Source organism: Zophobas morio, unplaced genomic scaffold (assembly GCF_036711695.1).
Source record: "Zophobas morio isolate AGI-343-1 ecotype UQ-CSIRO unplaced genomic scaffold, CSIRO_AGI_Zmor_V1 ptg000041l, whole genome shotgun sequence".
In the NCBI taxonomy this organism is placed as follows: domain Eukaryota; kingdom Metazoa; phylum Arthropoda; class Insecta; order Coleoptera; family Tenebrionidae; genus Zophobas; species Zophobas morio.
The window spans coordinates 2,022,632-2,042,195 of NW_026972146.1; the positions used below are offsets into that span (position 1 = coordinate 2,022,632).

Below are 19,564 nucleotides of genomic sequence, written 5' to 3' on the forward strand. Positions count from 1 at the left end.
ATGAAACTGAAAGCTTGTTTAAAATAGAAAATTTGGGTAAAGAAATATGGATTTTAATTAGGCTCCGCCCCATAAATGTAAAATCCATATTTCCTTGCAAAAGTGTAGCATTTTAACCATATTTTAAGTTTCTTGTGGTGAAAAGAAGGCTATGTATATTAAGAAAAAACAAGGAAAAATATAAGCCCCTCCCACCCACCCTGTCCCAATTGTGATGATTTTTTTTATTCGTCGTGAGCCAAGAGGGCGGAGTATAACTGCAAAATCTTTATTTCTCTACGAGAAATTAAAAACATGTTTTTGAGTATCGTGTTGTTCAAAGAATACTATGTATATTAAGAAAAATGTAAAGCCAAAGATTAGGCCCCACCCTTATCAGCCCCGATTTCAATTCTCAATTGGGACAAATTTTTCATTCGTTGTCAGATCGAGGGGCGGTGCTTAATTGCAAGATCCATATTTGTCTACAAGAATTTACCATTTTAAACATGTTTTAAGTTTCTTGTTCTGAAAAGACGACCACGTAATTAAGACAAAACTCAAAATGTAAGCCCCGCCCACCCACCCGATCTCAATTGTGATGATTTTTTTTTAATCGCGGAAAGCCAAAGAAGCGGAATTTAACTGCAAAGAATTCTCACTATATTAAGAAAAAATTAAAGCCAAAGATTAAGCCCCACACATTTCTGCCCTGATTTAAATAGTAAGGAATTATATCCATATTATATTTTGCCTTTTTTTTCTTAATACCTACTTAGTATTCTTTGAACCCGATACTCAAAAGCATTTTTTTTAATTTTTTGTAAAAAAATAAGTATTTTGCAGTTAAGCTCCGCCCTCTTGGTTCACGGTGAATAAAAAAAATCATCACAATTGCGATAGGGCGGGTGGGCGGGCCTACATTTTGTCTTTTGGTTTTAATATGTGTAGACTTCTTTTCACAACATGAAACTTAAAACATGTTTAAAATGGAAAATTTGTATAAGGAAATCTCAATTTTGCAATTAGGCTCCGCCCCATAATTGCCAAATTCATATTTCCTTGCAAAATTGTACCATTTTGACCATGTTCTAAGCTTCCTATTGTAAAAAGTAGTCCTTGCTAAGATAAGACTAATTTTGGCAGATGACATAGTCTCTAAAAAAAACAGGGTGGGTGGGCGGGGCTAGTACTTGCTATGATAAGACTAAACAATATTAAGAGTAGTCACCGAAATAAAGAGGGGGCTGGTGGGCGGGACTACTGCTTGTTTATAAAATTCTTAATAAAAGAACTAAACTCAGCCCCGGCCACCTCTTTTGCTTATTTCACTGACTTATATTTAGGTATTCAATTTTTCGATTTTGCAATTTCTGACGTGTTCAATTTTTGGAATTGTAATTTTTCAATTTAGAATTCCACCTAGAAATTCTAGATCTTAGAGATTCCAGAGACTATTATATCATAGAAATAGTAGAGACTCTTGACATTTGTGGTCATGGAGATCATTCAAATTTTATAAATTCTAAAAATCCTGCAAATTTTATATATTATAGAAAGTTTCAGAGATGATAATGATCTTATTTCATGAATTCTAAACATAAATTTCACAAAAAAAATGTAGATTCTAGGGATTTCAGTGTTTTTAGTGAAGCCATGGATTGTTATACTTTAAAAACTTTAAATGTGCTCCAGGTGCCAGAAAGAGAAAAGCTTTTTGAATTTCCTGAAATTTTCAAAAAAAAAAAAATGACGTCCAGGGATACTTGAAAACTTTAAACTAAGAATTACACGGATTCCAAGAATTTCAGATATTCACAAAGTCAACTGAAACTAAAATTTCTGAAGAAATTTCTTAAGAAATAAAAAACACGTTTTTGAGTATCGTGTTGTTCGAAGAATACTATGACTGGGTATATTTAGATGTTTTAAGGCTACTTTTTATCTCCTGCTGTCACCTTATCTGGAATTTTGTTTTCCAGAATCATCATAATAAAAATTTATTTACGCCAATTAAAACACTTTCTTTATTTTCAACGACAAACACATTTTTGAAACCATTTAGACAGGTTTTAGGGCACAAGCCACCAAAACGCTATAAAAATAATGGACTTGTTCGCCATCACTACGTTCGTCAATGCCCACCAAGCTGCATTTTTTACAGCTTCTTTAAAATCTTCATCAAATTTTGCCCGCTCATCCTGCTTAAATATCTTTCCAACAGGAACTATCGACAAACCATGATCTAAAAACACTCATTACTTAATAATAACATTACAAATTCCACATACCGATAAACTCGTTTAAACCACCATATGTGAATTTTCGTTCCTCGTATTTGCAAAATTGTACGTCGAAGCCGGCGTCGTTCAGAAAACAAGTAAGCTTTTCTTCGGGGTTGTCCGAGTCTCGATAGGCAGAAATAACGTTTTTATAACCTACCATAGCCGGTGGCCACTTGTTTTCTTCGGTCATACTATCGCAAATTTCAAAAAAGGATACATTTACTATGATCGTAGCAAAAAAATTTCCACCAGGTTTTAGCATTTCGAAGATGTTTCGTAGAGCTTGTGGGGTACTGCAACAAGCGCGAAATTGACAAAAATAAATATTGTGCACTTACTTGTCTTCTGGAATCAAGTTCAAACAAAAAAACAAAAAAATGTGGTCGAAATAGCCTTTGAAGGATTTGTTGTAGTCGACGATGTCCATCTGAACGGTCTCGATTCGCTCGTCGTGGAACCTGTTTCTGGCGAAATCTACCATTTTCTTGGACTTGTCGGAAACGACGAGTTTGTTGAAGTTGGGTAAGCGTGGAAGTAGAGCTTCAAGGGTCACTGAAGCATCGCCAGCACCCAGGTCCAAAATTGTGGCGTTGTTTTTCACATTTAGTAAGTTGAAATAGGTATCGAGAAAATGGGTGGCCATTGATAGTTGCAGTTGACAACTTTTCGAGTACTGAACAGGGTCTTCGTTCATCTTGGTTATTCTGAGACAGCGAATCCTGGGATTGTGTGTTGTGATTTTATAGAAATATGATAACAATATAAATGCTGATAACAAGACGCTTACTCAATTGCTGCAAAGTGCTTGTGTTTAATCTGACCTTTTTATATGCCGAGATTTTTTAACAAAAAAGGAGTGGGGTACATATATGGTTTAAGAAACATACAAATGACTCATTTGCAACAAAATTGATAATCTAAACGACTACAAAAAACATTATTTTTTTAAGCTCTTGACGCACAAACCACCAGAACGCTGTAAGACATGACAACTATTTCACCACCACTGCTTTTTTTTATAGACAGCTTGTCAGCGTTTCTCGTTTCTTTCGTAAAATCTTCAACAAATTCTACTTGTTTATTTTGCGACGCCACGTTCAAAACAGGTACTATCGCCAACGCAAAATCTACCAAACACTTGATCAGACCACAAAACAAACCAAAGAGTTAACCTACCCAAAAAGTGCCTAAATCCATCGAAAGAATAAGTTCTTTCCTCATACTTGCAAACTTGAACATCAAAACCAGCTTGCTCCAAAAAAAATCTTAGCTTGGCTTCAGGTTTGTCCACACCTCGGTACGGATTAATTTTGAAATGTACCATAGCCGGGGGCCACTTTTGCTTCTTGGTCATGCTGTCGCAAATTTCAAACAGAGCCGAATCGACTATAACACTGGCAAACAAGTTTCCTCCTGGTTTTAACAAAGTGAAAATGTTTCGCATGGCTTGTGGACACCTACAAACTTCATGATGTGTAAACACCAAAGAAAACACAAATTTTACCTCTCTTCTGGGACGAAATTCAAACAATAAAACGAGAAGACGTGATCGAAGCGTTTTTTGAAAACTTCGTCGTCGTCGTCGGAGATGTCCATCCTGACGACTTCGATCCGTTGGTCGTTGAATCTCCGCTTGGCGAAGTTTACCATTTTTTCGGATTTATCGGAAAGCACGAGTTTAGCGAAATTTGGTAAGAGAGGGATTATCACTTCGAGGGTGACTGTGCCGTCGCCGGCACCCACGTCCAGAACTGAGGCGCCGTCTTTCAGGTTCAACTGGTTTAAATAAGTGTTGAGGAAATGCGTGGCGTCAAATTTCTGCATTTGGCAGATTTTTGAGTACAGAGCTGGGTCTTGGTTCATTTTTTGTTGTTCTGAGACAGCGTGAGAATGTGCGTTGCATTTTATAAAAACTGATAGCACTGCAATTATTTACAATGTACCTACTTTATTAATTGCTTTAAATTGCGTAAATATGTTTAATTTGACCTTGATTGCGGACAAGTTTTAACTGAAACAAAGTTGCAAAGAATCGAATTGTCTCTATAATTTGTCACCTGATTCTGCTGCGCCAAATATAACCCTTCTTCTAAAGTGAAAGAAAGACAAATTTCGTTGTTATTAAATTACATATAATACAAAGTGGCTCAGAAGAATCTGCACAGTCTTTAAGTAAGAAAGAGAGAATTCCGTTAATATTCATTGTGAAATATCCTTGTTTTTTTTTAATTTATCAGGACGTCTTCAGCAGTAATTTGACATGGTGGTGTCCATATTTTGTCTTTTTTTTATTAATATGTGTAGATTTATTTCGACAACAAGAAAGTTAAAAATTATTCAACTTGTAATCAAAATCAGAAATTTGGACAAAAAAATAATATTTTACGATAAGTACGTATGATCATGAAATAATTTGGTAACAGAACTTCCATGGACTAAATTTTTCTTCAATTTCTTTCAGTCTTGAAAAATCTGGAGATATTAATAATTATATTTTTTAAATTGTGTTTTTTTAAGATTTGTTGTTTTTCTTCCAATATCTCTATAGTTATCAGAGTTTTTTTTCACTAATTTTTATTTTATTGCGACGTTCTTCAGTTTTAATTGAAATGCCAACTTCGTTCTTCAGGTCACTATTTTTCTCTCCACGAAATAGCTTGAGGAAAAAAACTGTAATTCTTCAACGAAACATCGTGAGAAAAATTAATGAGCTCGGAATTTCGTGAACACTAAAATTGAAAATAAAATTAGCAAAAAGTTCTTCAACCTGAAATAAAAATCGTAAATTTCGACCAAAAACTAAAACTTTGTGAGGAAAAATTAAAGACATTTAAATCTCGTAAAAACAAAGTCTCAAAATTGTGCCAAAAAAAATTATTCAAATTGTAATCAAAAGCGAAAATTTGGCCAAAAAATTAAAACTTTATGATAACTACACGGACTATAAGAAGATTTAAATCGAACTACGACGGAACAAATTTTTCTTCAACTTGGAAGAATTTACCGTTTTAAACATGTTTTAAGTTTCTTGTTCTGAAAAGGCAACTACATATACATATTAAGAAAAACGACAAAATATAAGCCCCGCCCACCCGCCCTGTCTCAATTGTGATGATTTTTTTTATTCGTCGTGAATCAAGAGCTTAACTGCAAAATACTTAATTCTCTACGTCCAATTAAAAACATGTTTTTTCTACCGCGCACGTTTTTTGGTTTTCTAATAAAGCTATTAAAGCACACAAATGACGTCATAGCGGTTCGTTAATAGCGGAAAGGGGTTCTGAAATAAATCTGGTGTAATTAAATGGGTAAGATTGGTAGCCATGACGAGAAATGTGAATGTCAGTGGCAAATGTCAAATTACAATTTCCCGTATTTCGGGAGGCGTAAGGACTGCTAACTTCTTCACAAGACATTTTAACCAATTTTAACTCGAATTGATTCGAATTACAGTTGTTGTTGTGAAAATTCGAAGTTCAAATATTTCGTGGCTCGTGTCAGACCAACCCGTCACCAACCACAACAAAATTTCCCAGATTTCAAAAAAAGCAAATTTTAATAAAATTTTGAGAAAAAACGTGCGCGGTAGAAAAAATAGTATAAATAACTCGTTCATAAAGCCGTTGTGGCACTCAAACTTGGATTCGTCCTTTAACATTTGCCTTATGAAACTCGTTCTTTATTATATAAACTGAGTATCGTGTTGTTCAAAGAATACTTTAAGAAAAAAATAAAGCCAAAGATTAGAAGACCCCACTAATACCCGCCCCGATCTCAATTCACAACTGTGATAAATTTTTCATTCGTTGTCAGATCGGGGGGAGGGGCTTAATTGCAAGATACAAAAATTTACCATTTTTAACATGTTTTTAGTTTCTTGTTCTGAAAAGATAACTACGTATATTAAGACAAAAAGCAAAATATAAGCCCCGCCCACCCACCCTGTCTCAATTGTGATGATTTTTTTTTTAATTGTCGAAAGCCAAAGGAGCGGAATATATTTGCAAAGAATACTATGTATATTAAGAAAAAATTAAAGCCAAACTTTAAGCCATATTGGGCACACCTAAACCTCCCCTGATCTAAATAATGAAGTTTTTATTCGTTGGCAGACCTAGGGGCGGAGCTTAATTGCTAAATTCATATTTCCTTTCAAAAGTTTACCGTTTTAAACGTGTTTTGGTTCCTTAACATATTTAGTTTGCTTTGAATAACACGATACTCAAAAACATGTTTTTAATTTTTTGTAAAGAAATAAGTATTTTGCAGTTAAGCTCCGCCCTTGGTTCACGGTGAATAAAAAAAATCATCACAATTGCGATAGGGCGGGTGGGCGGGCATAAATTTTGTCTTTTGATTTTAATATGTGTAGACTTCATTTTACAACATGAAACTTAAAACATGCTTAAAATGGAAACTTTGAATAAGGAAATATCGATTTTGCAGTTAGGCTGCACCCCATAATTTAAAAATCCATATTTCCTTGCAAAAATGGACCATTTTAACCATTTTCTAAGTTTCTTGTTGTGAAAAAATGGCTATGTATATTAAGAAAGAAAAGGGAAAATATAAGCCCCGCCCACCCGTCCTATCTCAATTGTGATGATTTTTTTTATTCGTCGTGAATCAAGAGGGCGAAGCTTAACTGCAAAATCCTTATTTCTCTACGTGAAATTAAAAATATGTTTTAGAGTATCGTGTTGTTCAAAGAATAGTACCTATGTATATTAAGAAAAAAATAAACCCAAAGATTAGGCCCCAGCCATATCAGCCCCGATTTCAATTCTCAATTGTGATAAATTTTTCATTCGTTGTCAGATCGAGGGGCGGGGCTTAATTGCAAGATCCATATTTGTCTACAAGAATTTACCATTGTAAACATGTTTTAAGTTTCTTGTTCTGAAAAGGCGACCACGTAATTAAGACAATAGGCCAAATATAAGCCCCGCCCACCCGCCCTATCTCAATTGTAATGATTTTTTTTTAATCGCGGAAAGCCAAAGAAGCGGAATTTAACTGCAAAGAATTCTATGTATATTAAGAAAAAGATAAAGCCAAAAATTAAGCCCCACACATTTCTGCCCTGATTTAAATAGTAAGGAATTATATCCATATTATATTTTGCCTTTTTTTTCTTAATACCTACTTAGTATTCTTTGAACACGATACTCAAAAACATCTTTTTAATTTTTTGTAAAAAAATAAGTATTTTGCAGTTAAGCTCCGCCCCCTTGGTTCACGGTGAATAAAAAAAATCATTACAATTGCGATAGGGCGGGTGGGCGGGGTTATATTTTGTCTTTTGGTTTTAATATGTGTAGACTTCTTTTCACAACATGAAACTTAAAGCATGTTTAAAATGGAAAATTTGTATAAGGAAATCTCAATTTTGCAATTAGGCTCCGCCCCATAATTGCCAAATTCATATTTCCTTGCAAAAATGTACCATTTTGACCATGTTCTAAGTTTCCTATTGTAAAAAGTAGTCCTTGCTAAGATAAGACTAATTTTGGCAGATGACATAGTCTCTAAAAAAAAACAGGGTGGGTGGGCGGGGCTAGTACTTGCTGTGATAAGACTAAACAATATTAAGAGTAGTCACCGAAATAAAGAGGGGGCTGGTGGGCGGGACTACTGTTTGTTTATAAGATTCTTAATAAAATAACTAAACTCAGCCCCGGCCACCTCTTTTGCTTATTTCACTGACTTATATTTAGGTATTCAATTTTTCGATTTTGCAATTTTTGACGTGTTCAATTTTTGGAATTGTAATTTTTCAATTTAGAATTCCACCTAGAAATTCTAGATCTTAGAGATTCCAGAGACTATTATATCATAGAAATAGTAGAGACTCTTGACATTTGTGGTCATGGAGATCATTCAAATTTTATAAATTCTAAAAATCCTGCAAATTTTCTATATTATAGAAAGTTTCAGAGATGATAATGATCTTATTTCATGAATTCTAAACATAAATTTCACAAAAAAAATGTAGATTCTAGGGATTTCAGTGTTTTTAGTGAAGCCATGGATTGTTATACTTTAAAAACTTTAAATGTGCTCCAGGTGCCAGAAAGAGAAAAGCTTTTTGAATTTCCTGAAATTTTCAAAAAAAAAAAAATGACGTCCAGGGATACTTGAAAACTTTAAACTAAGAATTACACGGATTCCAAGAATTTCAGATATTTACAAAGTCAACTGAAACTAAAATTTCTGAAGAAATTTCTTAAGAAATAAAAAACACGTTTTTGAGTATCGTGTTGTTCGAAGGATACTATAACTGGGTATATTTAGATGTTTTAAGGCTATTTTTTATCTCCTGCTGTCACCTTATCTGGAATTTTGTTTTCCAGAATCATCATAATAAAACTTTATTTACACCAATTCAAACACTTTCTTTATTTTCAACGACAAACACATTTTTGAAACCAGTCAGACAGGTTTTAGGGCACAAGCCACCAAAACGCTATAAAAATAATGGACTTGTTCGCCATCACTACGTTCGTCAATGCCCACCAAGCTGCATTTTTTTACAGCTTCTTTAAAATCTTCAACAAATTTCGCCCGCTCATCCTGGGAAACAACTTTTCCAATAGGAACTATCGACAAACCATGATCTAAAAACACCCATTAATCGTTGATAAAATCACAAATTCCACATACCCAGAAACTCGTTTAAACCACCATACGTGAATTTTCGCTCCTCGTATTTGCAAAATTGTACATCGAAGCCGGCGTCTTTCAGAAAACAAGTAAGCTTTTCTTCGGGGTTGTCCGAGTCTCGATAGGGAGAAATAACGTTTTTGTAACCCACCATAGCCGGTGGCCACTTGTTTTCTTCGGTCATGCTATCACAAATTTCAAAAAAGGGTACATTTACTATGACCGTCGCAAAAAAATTTCCGCCAGGTTTCAGCATTTCGAAGACGTTTTGAAGAGCTTGTGGGGTACTGTAACAAGCGTAAAATTGCCAAAAATTAATGTTTTGCACTTACTTGACTTGTGGTATCAAGTTGAAACAAAAAAACGAAAAAATGTGGTCGAAATAACCCTTGAAGGATTTGTTGTAGTCGACGATGTCCATCTGAACGGTCTCGATTCGCTCGTCGTGGAATCTGTTTCTGGCAAAATCAACCATTTTTTTGGACTTGTCGGAAACGACGAGTTTCTTGAAGTTGGGTAAGCGTGGAAGTAGAGATTCAAGGGTCACTGAGGCATCGCCAGCACCCACGTCCAAAATTGTGGCGTCTTTTTTCAGATTTAGTACTTCGAAATAGGTGTCTAGGAAATGGTTGGCGTCAAATTTTTGCATTTGACAACTTTTTGAGTAGAGAAGAGGGTCTTCGTTCATTTTTTGTTGTTCTGAGACAGCGTGAGAGTGTTTGCGATTTTATTAAAAAATGATAACTGTACAAATACTGATAAGACACATACGTAATTGCTTTAAACTGCATAATGGGTTTAATCTGACCTTGGTGATTAGAATATCTTTTGACAAAAATAACTCTTAAATTAAGTAATACTAATCTGAACGACTACAAAAACATGAATTTTTCGACGTGGGTTAAATAGCTCTTGATGCACAAGCCACCAGGACGCTGTAAAACATGATAACTTTTTCACCCTTCGTAGCAAATTTATCAGCCTTCTTCACTTCTTCTGTAAAATCTTCAATAAATTCCACTTGTTTATTTTGTGAAGCCACGTTCAAAACAGGTACTATCGCCAAGGCAAAATCTACAAAACTCTTGGTCAGACCACAAAACAACCATAAGGGTTAACCTACCCAGAAATTGCTTAAACCCATCGAAAGTATAAGTTCTTTCCTCGTACACGCAAACTTGAACCTCAAAACCAGCTTGCTCCAAAAAAAATCTCAGCTTCGCTTCAGGTTTGTCCACACCTCGGTACGCATTTTTTTTGAAAGGTACCATAGCCGGGGGCCACTTTTGCTTCTTGATCATGTTGTCGCAAGTTTCAAACAGAGGTGAATCAACGATGAAAGTGGCAAACAAATTTCCTCCAGGCTTTAACATTGAGAAAATGTTTCGCATAGCTTGTGGACTTCTACAAAGCTCATGATCATGATGTATACTAAAGAACAAATTTTTTTTACCTCTCTTCCGGCACGTAATTCAAACAATAAAACGACAAAACGTGATCGAAGCGATTTTTGAAAACTTCGTCGTCGTTGTCCGAGATGTCCATCCTGACGACTTCGATTCGTTGGTCGTTGAATCTCCTCCTGGCGAAGTTTACCATTTTTTCGGATTTATCGGAAACCACGAGTTTAGCGAAGGGTGGTAAGTGAGGGATTATCACGTCGAGGGTGATCGTGCCGTCGCCGGCACCCACGTCCAGAATTGAAGCGCCGTTTTTCAGGTTCAACTGGTTCAAATAAGTTTTGAGGAAATGCGTGGCGTCAAATTTTTGCATTTGGCAGTTTTTTGAGTACAGATCTGGGTCTTCGTTCATTTTGGTAGTGTGTTAAACTTAATACAACACTGCGCACTGCAATTACGTAAAAAGTTGATATAAATGCTGATAGCAGTGAAACTGATAAGAAAATGATTAAGTAGTTGTTTCAACTACCGTATGAATTTGTCTCGACATTGATAGGTCATACATGGCGTTACGTTTGATGCCTCGATTACAAATTATGTTACTCGCGCGATGTTTATTAGACCATTAGTTGTATAGTGAGATGAAACACCATCTTGTTAAAACAAAATTTTCAACTCTATTGATTTAGAAATACATTGAATTAATAATCAAAAATTGATAGCAAGTTATTTCGACAGAACTTCCCTCGCTTCTGAAGTACAATTCAACAAATACTGTTTCTCTGAAAAATTATAAAATTTGATTTTGTGGAATTTTAGTTTTTAGTAATAACTTCTGCAGAGTAATATAGGTTCTAATCACTGTGTAATAGAAAAAAAGAAGGGTTGTAAAAAAGACAGTTGGGGGCCCAGAGAAAATTTAATATTTTTAAATTAAGACATTTGGGACCCCCGGGAAGGTTCTAATTTCTTAAAAAAAATACATTTGGGACCCCCGAGAAGGTTTTATATTTTTAAAAAAGTACATTGGGACCCCCGAGAAGATTTCACATTTTTAAAAAAAGACAGTTGGGGCCCTCGAGAAGGTTTCACATTCTTAAAAATAGTACATTCGGGACCCCCGAGAAGGTTTTACATTTTTAAAAAAGACATTTGGGAACCCTGAGAAGGTTTTACATTTTTAAAAAAGACAGTTGGGAACCTCGAGAAGGTTTTACATTCTTAAAAAAAGTACATTTATCACCCCCGAAAAGCTTTCACATTTTTAAAAAAGAACATTGGGACCCCCGAGAAGGTTTCACATTTTTAAATAAAGACATTTGGGGCCCCCGAGAAGGTGGTGACATTTTTAAAAAAGACAGTTGTGAAGCCCGAGAAGATTTTACATTAAAAACAAAAACAGTTGGGACCCCCGAGAAGGTTTTACATTCTTAAAGAAAAGTACATTTGGGATCCCCGAGAAGGTTTGACATTTATAAAAAAGTACATTGGGACCCCCGAGAAGGTTTCACATTTTTAAAAAAAGACAGTTAGGTCCCTCGAGAACATTTGACATTTTTAAAAAAGACAGTTGTGAACCTCAAGAATATTTTACATTAAAAATAAAAACAGTTTGAACCCCCGAGAAGGTTTTACATTCTTAAAGAAAAGTACATTTGGGACCCCCGAGAAGGTTTTACATTTTAAAAAAAGTACATTGGGACAACCGAGACGGTTTAACATTTTTAAAAAAAGACAGTTGGGCCCCCGAAGAGGTTTGACATTTTTAAAAAAGACAGTTGTGAACCCCGAGAAGATTTTACGTTAAAAACAAAAACAGTTGGGACCCCCGAGAAGGTTTTACATTCTTAAAGAAAAGTACAGTTGGGATCTCCGAGAAGGTTTTAAATTTTAAAAAATCGTACATTCGGGACCCCCGAGAAGGTTTTACATTTTTAAAATAGTACATTAGGACCCCCGAGAAGGTTTGACATTTATAAAAAAAGTACATTGGGACCCCCGAGAAGGTTTCACATTTAAAAAAAAAGACAGTTGGGGCCCTCGAGAACGTTTGACATTTTTAAAAAAGACCGTTGTGAACCTCGAGAAGATTTTACATTAAAAACAAAAACAGTTGGAACCCCCGAGAAGGTTTTACATTCTTAAAGAAAAGTACATTTGGAACCCCCGAGAAGGTTTCACATTTTAAAAAAAGTACATTGGGACAACCGAGACGGTTTAACATAAAAAAAAAATACATTTGGCGCCCCAGAGAAGATTTTACAATTCTAAAAAAGACAGTTGGGAACCCCGAGAAGGTTTTACATTCTTAAAAAAAAGTACATTTGGGACCCCCGAGAAGGTTTCACATTTTAAAAAAAGTACATTGGGACAACCGAGACGGTTTAACATTTAAAAAAGAATACATTTGGTGCCCCAGAGAAGCTTTTACATTTCTAAAAAAGACAGTTGGGAACCCCGAGAAGGTTTTATATTAAAAACAAAAACAGTTGGAACTCCCGAGAAGGTTTTCCATTCTTAAAGAAAAGTACATTTGGGATCCCCGAGAAGGTTTTACATTTAAAAAAAAGTACATTGGGACAACCGAGACGGTTTAACATTAAAAAAAAAATACATTTGGAGCCCCAGGGAAGATTTTACATTTCTAAAAAAGACAGTTGGGAACCCCGAGAAGGTTTTATATTAAAAACAAAAACAGTTAGGACCCCCGAGAAGGTTTTACATTCTTAAAAAAAGTACATTTGGGACCCCCGAGAAGGTTTTACATTTTTAGAAAAAGACACTTGGAATTTCCAAGAAGGTCTCATAGTCTAAAGAAAACCTTTGGCGTCCCCTACAAGGTTTTACATTATTAAAAAAGATATTTGGCGTCCTCGAGAAGCTTTTACATTAAAAAAAAAAAACATTTGGGAACCCCGAGAAGGTTTTACATTCATTCATTAATTTTTTGAGCCACCTGTATAAGCAAATCTAAAAACTATGAATGCGATGATAAATCACAAATAAAAACTCATCACATTTAGCACATTTCGGGTAGATTTAGGAAGGCAAATCAGTCTTATCTTAGCAAGTACTAGCCCCCCACCCATCCTTTACTTTTTTAGAGGGTATGTCATTTCCCAAAGTCAGTCTTATCTTAACAAGTACTACGACCACCCACCAGCCCCCTAGTTTCTCCGAGGATATGTCATTTCCCAAAGTCAGTCTTATCTTAACATATACTAGGCCCGCCCACCCGCCCCCTATTTACTTCGAAGATATGTCATTTGCCAAAATCAGCCTTATTTTAGCAAGGACTAGCCCCGCCCACCCACCCTTTACTTTCTTAGAGGGTATGTCATTTGCTAAAATCAGTCTTATCTCAACAAGTACTAGGCCCGCCCACCCGCCCCCTATTTTTTCCGAGGATATGTCATTTGCCAAAGTCAATCTTATCTTAACATGTACTAGGCCCACCCACCCGCCCCCTATTTTCTCCGAGGATATATCATTTGCCAAAGTCAGTCTTATCTTAACAAGTACTAGGCCCGCCCACCCGCCCCGTAGTTTCTCAGACGATATGTCATTTGCCAAAATAAAACTCATGTTAGCAAGTACTGGCCCCGCCCACTCGCTCTTTATTTTCGCAGAAGGTAGTACTTGCCAAGATAGGGCTTATTTTGGCAAATGACATATCCTCTGAAAAAATAGGGGCGGGTGGGCGGGGCTAGTACTTGCTCAAATAAGATTTGATTTTGGCAGACGCCATAGCCTCTAAGAAAATAGAGGGCGGGTGGGTGGGGTAATACTTTCAAAGGTAAAACTTAATTTGGCAAATGGTGTAAACTCTGAGAAAGTAGGTGGCGGGTGGGCGTGGCTAGCACTTGCTAAGACAATTTAAAAGGCGTTAAATTGCAAATTTTCATAGTAACGAGATAAATTCTTAAATCTGATTGGAATTTTTCTGAGGCCTCTTGTAATATATTCAGCAATATTTTGATGTGACGTCATGAATTTTTTAAATATATTTTGATTAAAAATTTATTATGCTTACGATAAATTTAAAACATCTGCAAGATTTCAAAGCATACAATTTTGCAGATTCAAATTAAATTGCTTATAATTTTCATTTTTTTTTTCCAAAAATCTGGACGTTTTTTGGTAAAAACTCAAAGGGAGTCATAAACTACATTTATGTAGGACTATATAATTTTATACAATTTAAAACCCTTTTACTATGTTCTATTTTGAAGTGACGTCATCAATTTTGTAAATAAATAATAATCATTAGGACGGCAGATAGACAGACAGACAGACGGACAGACAGACGGACAGACAGACGAACAGACAGACAAAGGAAGAAAATTGCGTAAAAGGTCACAAAAACAAATTATAATAATTACTATGTGTAAAATATTGTTATAGATAATAATAAAAGCAGGACTACAACAAATACGTAGGTAGATTGCAAGTGGTATCTACGCTATTAAAAGCAATCTACGCTAATACTATACATTGTGGTTCTAGGTCGAACTTTCGACCTGATTTACATAAAAGTGCATTGTGTCTATTTTAAGATCCAAACACAAATTTTTTAATTAGCAAGTAACCGAAAATTCCTACGAGTTACGGTTTGGTTGCAAAAACCACTAAAAATTGATAATCGACTCTGATCGTATCTTCTTTTCCATTTTTCATTTTTATGGTCACTCGTCGATGTTTTCTGACTTCGTTCATGTAGTCCTCTTTGTACTGACCCATTTCTTCTTTGGAAATTTTCTTAATAAACGGATTCACCGCTGAAGCCCACACTACAAAAAAATCATTTTCACCATTTTCGACTCAAAAATTGACTTACACCAGAATTCGTCAAAATCGTTAATATGGTGCGCATTTATCAGCTCACACTTGTATTCGACAAAGCCGACGTCCTGAAGAGTTCCTTCCACCTCTTGGACGGCATCGACAGACCGATTATAGGGTCCGACGTCGCCAAAATTGGCCATGAACGGCTGCCACCTCTTCAAAGTCGACAGTTTCTCATACACATCAAACACCAAATGGTTGCTTATGACAGTCAACAAAATTTCTCCTCCGGGTTTCAACAACTCAAACAAATTTTCGAACGCTTTTCTGAAAATTGGGTAAAACAAATTACTAAAAAGTGGCTTTTTACCTCTGCTCTTTCACTAGTTGGAGACAATAGAACGAAAGAACGTGGTCGAAGTTGGCTCGGAGTCTTCCGGGTAAGTTCTTGGTTGCTATGTCGAGCTGCAAAAGTTCGACATTTGAGTAATTTTTGCATCTGGATCTAGCATGACTCAGCATGTCTTCGTCGATATCCACAGCCACTAATTTCTGGAAATCTGAAGGCACGCGAGGGAGCGCTATTTCGAACAAGACTTGTCCATCACCAGTCCCCACGTCTAAGATGTTTTCTCGAGAGCGCCATTTCAGACGATGGAAATAGTGATCCACGACGTAGCGAGCGTCTCTAGTTTGCAAAGAATTGTGATTCGCGTAGAGAACTGGGTCGATCATCTTCAACGAAAAAATGTAGAATGAAAGCTTGAGATCTTCTTCGTTCAAGAAAAACCAAAGACAGTTAAAGTGTAACTAAAGTTTTCTAACATTTTCAGCGTTAATGTAGTGGGTCGTTATCAGAGTCGTGTCGAAAATTTTGTTCCACGATGAATTTTTCAGATATCCTTGAACAAAGGCGGCTATTTCTGTTCCAATCGCTAGTCCAGTCCTGATTTTCATTATAACAAACAAAAATTTTAGATAAAAATAATGGCCATATTTTTGGTAAATTTCGGAATAAATCAAAGATGTTATCAGCGAAATGTCGGTGGCGGTAGTAGAACAAGCGATAAAAATTTTAAACATCTTTTAATCATTAAAGTAATCGGAAAATACGCATTTATGAAGAACGTAACGCTAAACACAGAAAATAGTTCGTTCAATGAAGTGCACACTGATAATTCAAATGGTAACGAAGTTAAAAGTAGAGAAAGAAGAATTCAAACCATAATAAAAGAAGAGGCAACAAAAGAGAGAAATAAAGGAAAAATGGTTAGAATGGGATATAAAAAGTTAACAGTAGATGGCTGAAATTTTGAATGGAATGAAGAAGAAGGAGGATGCAGATAGGGAAATCGGAAAAAAGGAAGCTGGTACAAAATTAGGAGAAAAAGGGGTGAAGGTACTGTTTTGAAATGTCCAAGGGTTGCGAAAAAAGAAAAAGGAGTTCTGGGACTACGTGAGAAAATTTGATGTTGTGAGGCTAGTAGAGACGACTTGGGTACAAAGAGAAAACTGGGGGAAATTTGAAGAGACACTACCACAAGATATGTGTGGGACAAAGGAAAAGAAAAAGGGGAGAGCAAGCGGGGGAATAGTAATGGGAATTCGAAAAGAAATGCAAGAATTGGAAAAGGGAAGTAATAATAAAAACGGACTAATGAAGAAAGTAATACAGCTGGGAAATAATAACCGTTTATAGCAAGAAAATGGAGGAAACCAAGATAAACATAGAAAAGGAAACAAACGAAAAAGGAGATGAAAAAATACTTATAGGAGGGGATTTTAACGTAAGATTTGGCGATAAGGAGACAAGAATAATAGATAAAGAAAATGGAGAGAAAAGGAGATCAAAAGATAAAGCAAATAACAAAGAAGGGAAAATATTGTGGAAGATACTAGAAAAAATGGGATGGGAAATTTTGAATGGAAACAAGGAAGGGGATGAAGAAGGAGAATGGACACGTACGTAGGGGCTAGGAGAGAATCAATTAGAGACTATGGGATTGTCAACGAAGAGGCGTGGGAAAAATAGAAAGTTTCAAAGTGGGGGAAAGGCTAGAGTCAGACCACGTGCCACTAGAAACAAAAATCAAAGGAAAAGAGCAAGAGTACGGAAAACAAGAGAGAAGAAACGAAAGAAAAGAAATAGAAAAAAGAATATAGCATGAAGAGGGAATTTAAAGATACAGAAACAGACTAGAAAAAAGAAATTCGAAGTAAAAGAAGATATAGAAGCTATGATAGCAGAACTGATCAACTTAATTATAGAAGCTACGGAAAAAAGAAAGATACACATATGCCAATGGATGGAACGGAGAATGTAGTGAGTTGAAGAGAAAAGCAAGGGAAAAATTAAGAAAATGGAAGAATAACAAGGAAACCTAAAAGCAAGAGACAATTATAGGAGAAAATGTAAAGAAAGAAAAAGAGAAAAACGAAGAGAAGACAATAAAGTCCCTGAAAACAGAAGAAGTATGGAGATATATAAACAAGGAACGGAGAAGGAAGACTGAAGTCAGTAGGAAAATCAAGATAAGACTGATTTTGCCAAACAATATACCCGCTACCCTTTATTTTCTTACAGGGTAGGTGATTTGCCAATATCAGTCTTATGTTAGCAGGTACTAGCCCCGCCCACCCACCCTCTCTTTTCTTAGAGGATATGTCATCTGCCAAAGTCAGTCTTATCTTGGCAGCTACTAGCCTTCCAAGTAAATACAGGGTGGGTGGGTGGGGCCAATACTTGTCAAGATAAGACTGATTTTACCAAGTGATATACCTTCTAGCCTTCATTTTCTTAGAGGGAATATCATTTGGCAAAATCAGTATTATCTTAGCAGGTACTAGCCCTCTAAGAAAATAAGGGTGGGTGGATGGTACTAGTGCTGGCCAAGATAACGCTGATATTGCCAAATATCATACTCTCTAAGAAAATAAAGGGTGGGCGGATGGGGTCAACACATGCCAAAATAAGACTAATTTTGCCAAATAATATACCCCCTACCCTTCATTTTCTTAGAGGATAGGTGATTTGCCAATATCAGTCTTATCTTAGCAAGTATTAGCCCCGCCCACCCACCCTCTCTTTTCTTAGAGGATATGTCATCTGCCAAAATCAGTCTTATCTTGGCAGCTACTAGCCTTCCAAGTAAATAAAAGGTGGGTGGGTGGGGCCAATACTTGTCAAGATAAGACTGATTTTACCAAGTGATATACCTTCTAGCCTTCATTTTCTTAGAGGGTATATCATTTGGCAAAATCATTATTATCTTAGCAGTTACTAGCTCTCTAAGAAAATAAAGGGTGGGTGGGCGGGGCAAGTGCTGACCAAGATAAGACTGATTTTGGCAGATGACATATCCTCCAAGAAAACAGAGGGAGGGCGGGTGGGGTCAACACTTGCCAAAATAGGATTAATTTTGCCAAATTATATACCCGTTACCCTTCATTTTCTTAGAGGGTAGATGATTTGCCAATATCAGTCTTATCTTAGCAGGTACTAGCCCCGCCCACCCACCCTCTCTTTTCTTAGAGGATATGTCATCTGCCAAAATCAGTCTTATCTTGGCAGCTACTAGCCTTCTAAGTAAATACAGGGTGGGTGGGTGGGGCCAATATTTGTCAAGATAAGACTGATTTTACCAAGTGATATATCTTCTAGCCTTCATTTTCTTAGAGGGTATATCATTTGGCACAATCAGTCTTATCTAAGCAGGTACTAGTTCTCTAAGAAAAAAAAGAACGGATGGGCGGGGTTAGTACTGACCAAGATAAAGTTGATTTTGGCAGATGACATATTTTCTAAGAACAGAGAGGGTGGGCGGGTGGGGTCAACACTTGCCAAAATAACACTAATTTTGTCAAATAATATACCCGCTACCCTTCATTTTCTTAGAGGGTAAGTCATTTGCCAATATCAGTCTTATTTAAGCAGGTACTAGCCCCGCCCACCCATCCTCTCTTTTCTTAGAGGATATGTCATCTGCCAAAATCAGTCTTATCTTGGCAGCTACTAGCCTTCCAAGTAAATAAGGGTGGGTGGATGGGGCCAATACTTGTCAAGATAAGACTGATTTTACCAAGTGATACACCTTCTACCCTTCATTTTCTTAGAGGGTATATCATTTGGCAAAATCAGTATTATCTTAGCAGGTACTAGCTCTCTAAGAAAATAAAGGGTGGGTGGGCGGGGCTAGTGCTGACCAAGATAAGACTGATTTTGGCAGATGACATATCCTCCAAGAAAAGAGAGGGAGGGCGGGTGGGGTCAACACTTGCCAAAATAGGATTAATTTTGCCAAATTATATACCCGTTACCCTTCATTTTCTTAGAGGGTAGGTGATTTGCCAATATCAGTCTTATCTTAGCAGGTACTAGCCCCGCCCACCCACCCTCTCTTTTCTTAGAGGATATGTCATCTGCCAAAATCAGTCTTATCTTGGCAGCTACTA

General features: G+C 36.3%; 5 protein-coding genes across 5 annotated transcripts; all 5 read right to left on the reverse strand.

The window, feature by feature from the left end:
* Positions 1 to 1,992: 1,992 nt before the first annotated feature.
* On the reverse strand, positions 1,993 to 3,009 carry LOC135140859 (juvenile hormone acid O-methyltransferase-like). The gene is made up of 3 exons (XM_064071575.1): positions 2,603 to 3,009; positions 2,271 to 2,557; positions 1,993 to 2,224 (listed from the first exon to the last, which is right to left on the reverse strand). The coding sequence occupies exons 1-3, from the start codon at positions 2,956 to 2,958 to the stop codon at positions 2,052 to 2,054; spliced, it is 816 nt and encodes a 271-aa protein (XP_063927645.1). The 5' UTR covers positions 2,959 to 3,009; the 3' UTR covers positions 1,993 to 2,051.
* Positions 3,010 to 3,207: 198 nt separating this feature from the next.
* Positions 3,208 to 4,195, reverse strand: LOC135140858 (juvenile hormone acid O-methyltransferase-like). The gene is made up of 3 exons (XM_064071574.1): positions 3,769 to 4,195; positions 3,441 to 3,721; positions 3,208 to 3,391 (listed from the first exon to the last, which is right to left on the reverse strand). The coding sequence occupies exons 1-3, from the start codon at positions 4,125 to 4,127 to the stop codon at positions 3,210 to 3,212; spliced, it is 822 nt and encodes a 273-aa protein (XP_063927644.1). The 5' UTR covers positions 4,128 to 4,195; the 3' UTR covers positions 3,208 to 3,209.
* Positions 4,196 to 8,634: 4,439 nt separating this feature from the next.
* LOC135140857 (juvenile hormone acid O-methyltransferase-like) lies at positions 8,635 to 9,615 on the reverse strand. Its single transcript, XM_064071573.1, has 3 exons — positions 9,260 to 9,615; positions 8,928 to 9,214; positions 8,635 to 8,881 (listed from the first exon to the last, which is right to left on the reverse strand). Exons 1-3 carry the CDS (start codon positions 9,613 to 9,615, stop codon positions 8,697 to 8,699), a joined length of 828 nt encoding a protein of 275 aa, XP_063927643.1. The 3' UTR covers positions 8,635 to 8,696.
* A 25-nt stretch (positions 9,616 to 9,640) lies between these two features.
* LOC135140860 (juvenile hormone acid O-methyltransferase-like) lies at positions 9,641 to 10,811 on the reverse strand. Its single transcript, XM_064071576.1, has 3 exons — positions 10,381 to 10,811; positions 10,051 to 10,331; positions 9,641 to 10,001 (listed from the first exon to the last, which is right to left on the reverse strand). Exons 1-3 carry the CDS (start codon positions 10,737 to 10,739, stop codon positions 9,829 to 9,831), a joined length of 813 nt encoding a protein of 270 aa, XP_063927646.1. The 5' UTR covers positions 10,740 to 10,811; the 3' UTR covers positions 9,641 to 9,828.
* Positions 10,812 to 14,749: 3,938 nt separating this feature from the next.
* Positions 14,750 to 15,976, reverse strand: LOC135140971 (juvenile hormone acid O-methyltransferase-like). The gene is made up of 3 exons (XM_064071731.1): positions 15,483 to 15,976; positions 15,165 to 15,439; positions 14,750 to 15,117 (listed from the first exon to the last, which is right to left on the reverse strand). The coding sequence occupies exons 1-3, from the start codon at positions 15,845 to 15,847 to the stop codon at positions 14,933 to 14,935; spliced, it is 825 nt and encodes a 274-aa protein (XP_063927801.1). The 5' UTR covers positions 15,848 to 15,976; the 3' UTR covers positions 14,750 to 14,932.
* Positions 15,977 to 19,564: the final 3,588 nt, after the last annotated feature.

What these genes read in the sequence shown, in the direction of transcription:
- LOC135140858 (XM_064071574.1), bottom strand. Translation starts at nt 4,127, where the DNA reads ATGAACCAAGACCCAGCTCTGTACTCAAAAATCTGCCAAATGCAGAAA. An exon ending in AATTTCGTCCCAGAAGAGAG is followed by an intron (nt 3,722 to 3,768) that starts GTAAAATTTGTG and finishes TGAAGTTTGTAG; the next exon opens with GTGTCCACAAGCCATGCGAA. An exon ending in TGGATTTAGGCACTTTTTGG is followed by an intron (nt 3,392 to 3,440) that starts GTAGGTTAACTC and finishes AGTGTTTGGTAG; the next exon opens with ATTTTGCGTTGGCGATAGTA.
- LOC135140860 (XM_064071576.1), bottom strand. Translation starts at nt 10,739, where the DNA reads ATGAACGAAGACCCAGATCTGTACTCAAAAAACTGCCAAATGCAAAAA. An exon ending in AATTACGTGCCGGAAGAGAG is followed by an intron (nt 10,332 to 10,380) that starts GTAAAAAAAATT and finishes TGAGCTTTGTAG; the next exon opens with AAGTCCACAAGCTATGCGAA. An exon ending in TGGGTTTAAGCAATTTCTGG is followed by an intron (nt 10,002 to 10,050) that starts GTAGGTTAACCC and finishes AGAGTTTTGTAG; the next exon opens with ATTTTGCCTTGGCGATAGTA.
- LOC135140857 (XM_064071573.1), bottom strand. Translation starts at nt 9,615, where the DNA reads ATGAACGAAGACCCTCTTCTCTACTCAAAAAGTTGTCAAATGCAAAAA. An exon ending in AACTTGATACCACAAGTCAA is followed by an intron (nt 9,215 to 9,259) that starts GTAAGTGCAAAA and finishes CGCTTGTTACAG; the next exon opens with TACCCCACAAGCTCTTCAAA. An exon ending in TGGTTTAAACGAGTTTCTGG is followed by an intron (nt 8,882 to 8,927) that starts GTATGTGGAATT and finishes GGGTGTTTTTAG; the next exon opens with ATCATGGTTTGTCGATAGTT.
- LOC135140859 (XM_064071575.1), bottom strand. Translation starts at nt 2,958, where the DNA reads ATGAACGAAGACCCTGTTCAGTACTCGAAAAGTTGTCAACTGCAACTA. An exon ending in AACTTGATTCCAGAAGACAA is followed by an intron (nt 2,558 to 2,602) that starts GTAAGTGCACAA and finishes CGCTTGTTGCAG; the next exon opens with TACCCCACAAGCTCTACGAA. An exon ending in TGGTTTAAACGAGTTTATCG is followed by an intron (nt 2,225 to 2,270) that starts GTATGTGGAATT and finishes GAGTGTTTTTAG; the next exon opens with ATCATGGTTTGTCGATAGTT.
- LOC135140971 (XM_064071731.1), bottom strand. Translation starts at nt 15,847, where the DNA reads ATGATCGACCCAGTTCTCTACGCGAATCACAATTCTTTGCAAACTAGA. An exon ending in CAACTAGTGAAAGAGCAGAG is followed by an intron (nt 15,440 to 15,482) that starts GTAAAAAGCCAC and finishes CCCAATTTTCAG; the next exon opens with AAAAGCGTTCGAAAATTTGT. An exon ending in CGATTTTGACGAATTCTGGT is followed by an intron (nt 15,118 to 15,164) that starts GTAAGTCAATTT and finishes ATTTTTTTGTAG; the next exon opens with TGTGGGCTTCAGCGGTGAAT.